General features: G+C 47.2%; 1 protein-coding gene across 1 annotated transcript in view; it reads right to left on the minus strand.

The window, feature by feature from the left end:
* FAT2 (FAT atypical cadherin 2) overlaps nt 1-10,371 on the minus strand; it is a gene marked incomplete at its 3' end in the record, with an annotated part of 57,492 nt that overhangs the window by 20,456 nt on the left and 26,665 nt on the right. The window contains exons 7-10 of the mRNA XM_010131061.1: nt 9,020-9,159; nt 7,069-7,344; nt 6,398-6,608; nt 1,359-5,411 (exon numbers count right to left, since the gene is read on the minus strand). Of these exons, the coding sequence (XP_010129363.1) occupies nt 1,359-5,411; nt 6,398-6,608; nt 7,069-7,344; nt 9,020-9,159 (4,680 nt within the window). The remainder of the gene's footprint in view (nt 1-1,358; nt 5,412-6,397; nt 6,609-7,068; nt 7,345-9,019; nt 9,160-10,371) is intronic.

A 10,371-nucleotide genomic window follows, 5' to 3' on the forward strand; every position in this document is an offset into this window, starting at 1 on the left:
GACCTCTGCTAGCCCTTCTGCTAACGCTGGGCGACTCCAGCCCGTGCTCGGGTGTAGTTTCTGTGTGTTTACAATCAGTGTGGACAGCGGGCAGCTAAGCTCTGTGTTCTCCTCCTTTCTCTTGCTGCAGCGCTCTGCTGCAGTTGTATTTTTGTGTTTATGGGTAGAGTTTGACCTGTGCTTGTAAGAACATAGCAGAGAGAGCACATGGTATTCGCCACTGACACCATTGTGCATACTCTCAGGTTTAAAGTCGTTGGAAGTTACTCTACTACCTTTATGTGGCAGAAATGTGAATACATAAACAGATTGAATCTTTCCTCCCAAAGGCTTGCAAATACCGAGGCATGCCATAAACCAATTGGAAGAACCAGCATTCCTCCCCTGTTCTGGGTGGTTACAATAATAGATAACAGGCTGCAGCATGATCTGCTTAAATGTTTTGACCCTGAAGGTTCCTCACTTGAGTTTGAACAAACATTTTCATTTGAAGTATCTGGTCCAGGTCTGAGAAAGACCCTTTGGGGTCAAAAAGTACCATAAAATCAGGCTCCTACTTGTGCAGATGCCCCACAAACATTCCAGTATAATTTTTTGTTGTTTTACAGCAGTGGTTAATTTGAGTTGGCATAACTGATGTTTCAGGGATGCAAGAGTATCTTTAGCATTTCTTGTTAGCCAAAACCCTTGCTAAGATTGACATGACAGTCTCAAATATCCACCAGTCTGCAGAGGGGTTAATGCAGCCCTGTGAGGTCTACTTGGTTCTTAAGTCAGAGTCAAAGTGTCTTCAAAGGAAACACATTTCATACCAGAAAGTCACACGCATCCCACATGCATATGTATAATTATTAAAAGATACAGGCAGGCTACACATAGGTGTGATGTGTAAACTGCCTGCAGAACTTCAATGCAGATCACAGTACCTGTGAGAAAAACCTTCCTTCCTGCTGTTCCACCACTTCTGACCTTCCAACAGTTACTACAATTACACTGGCTTAATTATTCCTCTGTTAAGCAAATCTAAATAAATATATCTACAGTACTCTAATTACTTACATAGATTTTATTTATTTATTTCCAAAGAACTAGGACGATTCAGTGGTGAGATCGTTATTATGGTAATTCCACCCACTGCAGTTACTAAAGAGTTTTGGATGCTCTAGACTCGTTTAACTGTAGAGTCCAGTTTATGGCAGAGCTTGGGCTTGATCTCCTGGTCCTGATAGAGCTGTCAGTAGAATGCTATTTCTGTATGAATATTCTGTAAGATGAGGTATCAAATCCTTCCTTACTTTGAGACAGTACTCTAATCTTGCTCACTGAAGATATAAAGCCACCGGAAGATATAAACTCACCAGTTATGTAGCATGTGACCCGCCGGTTCTGCTCAGAGATGTCTGCATCGATGGTACTCAGTGTGACAACAACCTGCCCTGGCTCTGCATTCTCAATTACTGATCCTTTGTAGAAATCTGAGGTGAACTGTGGAGCATTATCATTTTCATCAGAGACAGTGACCTCCACCAGGGTTTGGGAAGAGAGCTGGACTTTCCTGCCATGGTCAGTGGCCACCACGTAAAACCGATAGATCTCTTGATCTTCGCAGTCCAGCTCTTTTAGTGTGGTGATCCACCCAGTCTCACTATCAATGGTGAAGAGTCCTCGGAGGTTGCCAGATTCTGCTTCCAGACTGTAGGTCACCTGTCCATCATTTCCCGTGTCTTGGTCATTAGCTGTCACTTGAATGACTGTGGTTCCTGACGGCATGTTCTCCGTAACGAAAGCTTTGTACGGATCTGCCTCAAAAACAGGTCTGTTGTCATTGACATCCTGCACTTGGATGTTCACAGAGACCAGAGAGACCAGCTCAGTCTCCTGATGTGAGCAGTGAGCCATGACATCAATCTGGTACCACTTGGTGGTCTCATGATCCATGGGCTTTTTGATTTTCAAAGCCCCTGTTTGTTTGTCCAGTGTGAACACCTCATCCTTGTTACTTTCTGTAGTCGTTCCCTTCACCAGGCTGTATATGATGGGATCCTCTGCAAAAGCTTTGACTGACCCGATTTCTGATCCCTCTGGAAGATCCTCAGATGCAGAGAACGTATAAAGGGGCTCAGAAAACCTTGGCAATGTCACCTCCCTGGGGACGATCTGAAGATTCACTGGGACAAGCGAGTTCCAGTGAGGGGGTCTGCCATCTTCAGCTTTCACCTTGAAGTTAAAGGCTCTGTTTTCTAAACCGATAAGGCTCTCCTTGACCTTAACAACCCCAGTGGCAGCATTGATCTCCACAATGTCTTCTGCCACATCTTCCACAGAGTCAACGGAGTAAACGACATCTGCATTTGCACCTTCGTCAGCATCGTAAGCCAGTACCTGGATGACAGGGGAGCCTTTGCTTACATTGGACTGGATGGATAGTGTGTATTCAGAGGCTTTGAACAGAGGTGGGTTGTCATTCTCATCTGTGAGGATTATTTTGACAGTGCAGAATGCCACCTTCCCACCCCCGTCCTTGGCCATGACTTTAATGGCAATGACTCTCTCAGTTGAATTTTCCCTGTCCAGTTTTTGCAGCGTGGCAATACGGCCTTTATCGTCTATGGAGAACTTTTCGTGGGCGAGTTTGTTTATGATGGTATAATCTACGGTGCCATATGGGCCACCGTCTGGGTCAATAGCCAGCAGCTCAATCACTTTGGTACCTATCTCAGCATTTTCTGCCAGCTCTGCCTCGTACACGTTCTGCTGAAACGCGGGGCTGTATTTGTTGGCATTTGTAGTGTTGATGTACACAGGCACAGTGCTCTTGAAAACTCCGTCTGAAGCAGAAACTCTGAGGTTGTAAGATGACTCCAGGTCCTTTTTGCAGCGGTTGAACATGGATATAATTCCAGAAGTGCTGTTGATAGTGAAATGCCTATTGTCATTGCCTGAGAGGATCACGTATTCCAGTCGGGTGGTGTCTCCGCTGTCGGGGTCCAGGGCCTGGACTTTTATCACGATGTGTCCGCACGTAGCCATTTCACTGACCTTGGCTTCATACTGAAGCTGGCTGAACTCAGGGGGGTTGTCGTTGATGTCTGTCACATCTATGATTACCAGGGCATCACTGCTAAGTGGAGGAACCCCATGATCTGCAGCTCTTACTTTCATGCGAAACTGTTGATTTTTTTCATAATCAAGTGCTTGAGCTGTTGTTATTTGCCCTGTGCTGGCATCAATATTAAAGAACTTGGTAGCATCTGAACCATCATCCAAGATCTGATAGGAGACCACTTTGTTTCTGCTGGAATCCTTATCAGAAGCAAAGAGCTGGACAACAGGGGTCTGTGCTGGCAAACTCTCTGAGACAGACGCGGTGTAGATCATCTGAGAAAATATTGGGGGATTGTCATTAACATCCTCTACCTCCACCTCTACTCTGGCTTCTGAAAAGGATCCTAACGCTGTGTCTGTGGCTCTAATGGTGAATGTGTGCCTTGTCTCTAGCTCGTAGTCCAGCTGGCCTGTGACAGTAAGGACACCAGTTTTGAAGTCGGTGCTGAACAGCTTCAGGGATTCTTCTTCCACGATGTTGTAGATGAGGCGCAAGCCTTCAGGGCTGCGAGCCTGTATGTGAAGGATGGATGTGTACAGGGGGATGTTTTCCGGCACCTTCACTCGGTAGTACAAACTTTGAAACAGAGGGTTGGATTTGTTCCTCACACTGATCACAACCTCCTCCTCAGCATGGAGTGGAGGCTCGCCTTTGTCCTTAGCAATGACTCGGAGGTTGTATTTATTTAAAGTCTGATAATCAAGAGGCTTCTTAAGTGAGATGTCTCCTAGATAGGGATCAATCCAAAAGTATTTGTAGTCCTCTGCAAATGAGTAGGTTATGGCTCCGTTATCCCCTATGTCTTTGTCTGTTGCTGACACCTGAAAAAGTACGTCACCTGGCTCTGTGCCGTCCTGCACCGAGGTGTAGTACGGCACATTCTCAAACTGTGGTGGATTGTCATTGATGTCCTCTACATAAACCTTGACTGTGGCTTGGGACACTCTTGGTGGTTTCCTGTTGTCCTTCACTTCCACAGCTACCTCGTGCATGTCTTGTGTTTCGCGGTCAAATTTCACGCCCTTGGTCTGGAGTACACCAGATGCCTGGATCATTTTGAATCTTTCTTTTCCATTCAAAAGTGAATAGAAAAGTGGTTCGTTTAGCTGATATCCCTTGACCCCGAGAACAGTGAGAGTCTTCTCATCTGTAGAGTTCTCCATCACAGTTGCTGTGTATACATCTTGATCAAATTTTAAGCCAGTACCTTGTGCTCGAGTTAAATTTAGCTTAACCACAGCAGTACTCTTATATAAGCCATCACCAGCTCTGACCGTGAGTTCACGATAGCTTCCCAGGCCAGTAGCGTTAAGAATGGAGATGAGACCGGTGAGTGGATGAATATAGAAAGCATTATCAATGTTCCCTTCCACGATGCTGTAGGTCACTTCCGAATCTGCATCTTTTGCCTGCACTGACAGAAGCTCCATCCCTGGGTGGGCAGGTAGCAAGACAGAAAGCTGGTAAGTGTCTTTGAAGAAGACTGGAGGTGAATCATTCACATCTTTAACGTGGATTGTGACCTTGACTGGCTTGGATGCGAATAAACTGGGGCTTCCGCTGTCATGCACATGTACACTGAAGTGGAAAACTGGGGTGAGCTCATAGTCTATATCAGCGCGACTGGTCAGTGTCCCTGTGCTGGAATCTACTGTGAAATATTTCAGTGCCTCTGGTTCCAAAATCTCATAGACCAGCAGAGCATTGGAGTCTTGATCAGCATCCGTTGCATGGGTCACGAGGGGAGTGTTGCTTTCATCCAGAACCATGCTTTGCGGTGGAGCGTTCTCTATGATCCAGCCAACGAAGAAAGGCTTAACGAAGACGGGCACGTTGTCATTCTCATCTATGACATAGATAAGTACCACTGTGTCCATAAATGCTCCAGCCGTGTTGGTGCCGCGGACTTTCAACTGGTAAAAAGATACCTGCTCAAAATCTAAGGTCTTCTGAGTGGAAACAAGGCCTGACTGATAGTTCATGGAGAACACTCCCTCCCCATTTCCATCTTTTATTTCATAGCTGACCGGTGACAAGCTTGTGGCTGAAACCTGGATCAGAGGAGAGCCAACAGCAGTGGATTCACTAATCTCTGTGATGTATTCGGCCTCTGGAAATTTTGGTGGGGTTCGCTCAGAGGGTCTAATGCGGACGTGTACTGTAGCAGAATCTTTAAGCTGAGGGAACCCCTGATCTTCTGCCTTTACAATGAGAGTAAATCGCTCCTGCCTGGATGGGTCCAGTTTCTGGGCAACTGTAATAATTCCAGAATATGGGTCGATGCTAAAGAAACCTTCCCCATTACCTGCAAGAAGAGAAATTACAACGTGAAGAATGCAGACACCCTATTGGTTGTGGTTTTCTGAACCTCTTTTCCATAGATGCTGCTGATTTCAGACCTCATTAACATTTGTTTCGTGCACTGGGAGACAGCAATCTTCGTTAATTTCTAAATAATTTTTGTTCTAAGAACAATGAACCCATTGAGATCTATGAGCTAACTTTGAAATCAATCAAAATGTAAATTAGAGATAAATACCCTTTTAATTTGAACATATTTAGTGGTGGCAGAGCATGTGCTTGAAGATTTGCCTCGTGCAGAACATGGTAGCACAGACTGTACTGCTTCCTTCAAGCCCTGTCATGCTTATAATTACCAACACTTCAGGAGCAATTAAATTCCTCAGTCCTTGATCTAAATTGCACCGAGAAGGATGGAGCAAAGGGTGGCTTGTCTCCTGCACAGAATTTACCTGCTAAATACGCCATGTGGCACAACCATAAATATTTTTTTAACCTGTAAAGTGGATGATAAAATAACTCGCACACTAAGCTTGTATGTCCCAATCCCGCCATCAACCAGTGCTGAGAACGTGCTCACCGTTCCTCAAGGGTGTATTTCTTGGTAGAAATTGTGGAAATGATGATGACCATTATGGGAATCAAGGTATTTCTGCCTAACAACTGAATAGGGATCCCTCCCTCAGTTCCTATGGATGACAAGGGTAGATTTTAAGTTGTTCTAACTCATCCAGTCACGTTTTTTCTTAGACAACTGACTGAACATTGAACTATGTTCTTAATGAAGGATGCTAAGATTCCATAATGCGGAAATTACCTGCTCACTATAGGTTTTCTCTGGATGGAAAGGAAATCACATATTAGAACTGTGCAGCCATTTACTGTTCTTTGCAACAGCTGGAGAAATCTGGTCAACTGTCTGGTCAACAGCTGGAGCATGGAAATCCAGACATGTTCGTAGCCTACCCTGTCTTGTTGCATGGCTCTCACCTGCCTGAAGGGTGTAGTGGATTTCAGCATTGGCTCCTTGGTCCTGATCAAGGGCTCTGACTTGTGTAACCTCTGTGCCCACCACTGCTGAGTCCAGCACTTCTGCTTCATAATGGATGCTGCTGAACTGTGGAGGGTGAAGGTTGCAGTTCTCCACATGGATGATGACTCGAACAAAGTTCCTCTTGATGGGCACCTCCTGGTCTCGTACCTGAATGACAGAGGAAGAGCAGGTACAGTCACACTCAGGGAGCCGGCAGCCCTACCTGCACCAGGCTTCCGAGTAGCTCATCAGGACTCTTACAGAGGGCATGTTTTTTTGGTGGTATCAACCCCTTGGATGGGAATGAGCCTGTAAGTTTCAGCACCAAAGCTCAGCCTTGAACTTGAAACTGAACATTCACAATCATTCACTGTGCTTTCTTGTACAGAATCCAGTGGCCCTCCAATGAAATCATCAGGCGATGGGATCAGCATATGCTTAGGAGAAAGCAGGATGTTACCTAGATGTACCCGGGATGGGTATGTAGTGAAGGTTAACACCCTACTTTCCTCCTCTCTGTTGTTCTAGACAAATCCTCCCTCAAAGACTAGAACCAGTTTTAATTTCTCCAGTGTCCCACATATCCTGGCCAAGCTGATGGACTCAGCAGGGTTGGGCTAGTACTCACCATCACTGTTAGGGTGTGCTGAGGCATGGGCTGGGAACTGAAGCCTTCTGCAGTTGTGAGGACCCCACTGCTTGGATCCAGCTGGAAAAGTCTTGTGCTTTTGGGATCCACACTGCCATGGATGGTATAGATGAGCCTCTTGCCTTTGTCCTTGTCTGTTGCACTGACTCGAAGGATTTCCCTCCCTGAGGGAGTATCTTCAGGAATACTCACTTCATAATGGCTCTCCAGGAACTGGGGACGGTGCTGGTTGATGTCTATCACATGGATAAATGCCTGTGGTGGAGACAACACAGTGAAGGCAGCTGAGAAATTGGAGCAATGTGACTTGTGCAGCCATGTAAAATTTCAGCTACCAACCCCTCTTGCGTGTAGCCATGCTCTGAGCCTCGTATCGGTCACAGCTTTCCAACCCTTGGGGCTTTGCAGTCCATGGTGACTGGGGCCCCTTCTGTCACTCTCCCCAAGGAACTCCTGATGTGCCTTCCCTTAGCTATTTTCAGGTTTTTTTTTAATCTCTCCAATCTGGCAAACCTTTCAGACTGAACGTGCCTGCACTTGGCACACAGGGAAACCGTTGCAGCCTGCCATGAAAAGCAGCAGTCGCTCAGCCATGGTGCCAGCTCTGCTGGCTGGTGCCTCCTCACCAGCCCTCATTAATTACACACCAGAAAGCTGAGAGAGGGCGGCTGTCCTATCTCGAGAGCAGCACGTGTGTGGAGAAGCAGAAGCAAAGTTTGTGATCTACATATTTTAGCCAAATCTTTCCCTCTGCATTTAACAGCAACCCCCGACAATGGCTTTCCGTTTGGCCTCCCACTCTGACTGTCTTCACCCCCCTATTGATGTGTTCACTGCACCTTAGGAAGTCCCAACCAAGCGTAATAATCGGCTTCCTTTAGCAAACCTGAACATGCCATGGGTGTTTTGCACAAGCAGGTTTTTTGACATCTGTTAGTGGCCTCAAGTGCCAAAATAAACGTAGGGGTGAGATGCAAGGTGGCAGGGAATGCACACCAGGCAAGGTGGGGCTTTGTTTGTTTATTTGGAACCCTACTTAAGGATAGTTGACATTGCATTTCACAGGAATGGTAGTGTTCCTCACTCATCCTCCCCCGCAAACCTCCGCAGTGGATTTCCCACGATAAGCGTCACTGACAGGTGACTCATGTTCTAGGACTTCCTGTGCAGTGAGGGAGGGATTTTTGGCTGCTCCTTATGTGTGGAGAAAACGGTTGGTGAAAGATGAAGCCCTGAATACTCCTCCTGAGGGTGGGTGAAGATGGGCAGCTCTCAGCAGCCATTTTAGCTGGGGCTTGGGGACATGCCTGAGAGCCCCTTCACCAGCGCTTGCTTTTCATGTGGCCACTCAGAGGACACAACATCTCTGTGGATGCCCCACTCACCCCCTGGATCTTAGTGCTGATGTGTTATCAATGCTCCATGCACTTGGAGCAGCACAGGATGGGGCCTGACCTGACCTCTTGCAGGTGCATCTGTGCTGGCTTTACATCGGCTAGCAAGTCCCAAGAGCACCTCCTGACATGAGACCATAGACCCAAGCCTGACCTAACTGCATATGCATTTCCCTTATGTCTTAGCATGTTGTCCCAACCACGTTGTAGTTCATCCTGAGCAGCTGAGAGCAAGTGAGGGTGTGAACTGCCGCTCTAGCTTGGCTGCTGGTGGTGTAGGTATGTCCTTGTGTGCTGGTTGTGTTCAACAGGAAAGGCCCGGGCTTTCCTAGGCAGTTTGTGTTTCCAACAACATAAAAAAAACACCTTAGCTTGACACTTAGCAAAGACTTGGGTCACTGTGTAATGTAAGCTCACAGTGTTAAGGAGATTCTTGTGCCTGACACTTGAACCAGAGCTCAGCGGAGTCAGAAGGAAGATTCTTTTTGGCATATACACACTCTAGATGGGGTCTCTTCTGAAGAAAATAACATTACCTGGGTTTTGATGGTTGTGGACCCATCAGTGACTTCTACTGTCAGGTTATAGCTTGGCTTCTTCTTTGCATCGAGGGCTCTTGCAATGACCATGCTGCCTGTACTCTTTTCAATATCAAAATCCATGTCATCGTCACCACCTGGGATAAGGGAGAGATGAGAAGAGGAAATGGAGGGGCAGTTACAGTCAGATTTGTGTCTGGAACAAGCTGCAGCAGCCTCCGCAGGGAAAGGATTCTAGGTGCTGCCTGGAGATCCAAAGGATGAGGACATCCCCCCAGCCACCATACACAAACCACACCAGGAGCTCATGCCCTGCCGCAGGTATGTGGCGTGGCAGGCAGTATACCCTGAATGGGGCTGGGTAGGCATTCCTCTAGTGGTACCTCTATGGCCACAGCTAGACTGGGGCAGTGCCACAGGTGGGGTTTCCCCAAATCTGGAAATTCAGTACAGAGTGTGATAGATGGACACAGGAGACGAGGGAGGACATGGAGAAGCTGGACATAGAGGTAGTCACAGATGGTGACAAAGGACTATGAAAGGGAAGGCGAAGGGAATTAGAGAAAATGAGCAGGAGGAGAGAAGGGGAGAGGATGCATGTGTGCGTATGATGTCTTGGCTAGATTTGCAAGAAGCACATTTGAACATTGATTTATTTGCACAAGGTGTCCAGCTATGCAACATCACAGGCTTAGCATGGATCAGGGACCTGCAGGGCTGAACAACGCTTTTGCTGGCTTCCAGTTCAAGGTCACACTGTGAGCATATCAGCGATGGTCTTCATCGCCACAGTTGGGAGCCTGTGAGCTACCTGAAGAAGCCCAATATTTGAACAGTTGGGGAGGCAGACGGTGCTTCCAGGGTGAGCAGAGCCTGTTGCCTCCAACCCAGATGGCTGCATAGTGTGGGTAACTGCAGGCCTGAGCAGCTCAGCAGCAGAAGGCTCTCCCTCGTGCTACTGCTGTTCAGCCCTGGCGTGGCAGCTCCTTTCTCATGCCTCGCTTGCTGGTGGTGAAATGCTGCTATGCTGTTCCAAGATACGGAGAGGTAGAAGCAGTTTTCTGTGATTTACCCCAGGCTCAACTTTTCCCTTCCTGGCTACTGGATGCTCTGGATTGTGCTTTATTCTTTTGCGAGCTGGGAAAACCTTGGCTGGTTGTTAAATTGCACCTCTTCCCTTGAGGGAGCAATGGAGTGCTTGCCAGCCATCTGGACCATCATTTTCTGGCTGGGAAGGAGACAAGAAAGAAGCAAAGACAGAGGAAAAGAAAGACCCATGGATGCCTTTCCTTGAGAAAAGAGAGGAGGGCTCCCTTTGCACAGTGCCAAAGGGAAAGCGGATACTTCCA

Source organism: Buceros rhinoceros, unplaced genomic scaffold, assembly GCF_000710305.1.
Source record: "Buceros rhinoceros silvestris isolate BGI_N320 unplaced genomic scaffold, ASM71030v1 scaffold11272, whole genome shotgun sequence".
NCBI lineage: Eukaryota > Metazoa > Chordata > Aves > Bucerotiformes > Bucerotidae > Buceros > Buceros rhinoceros.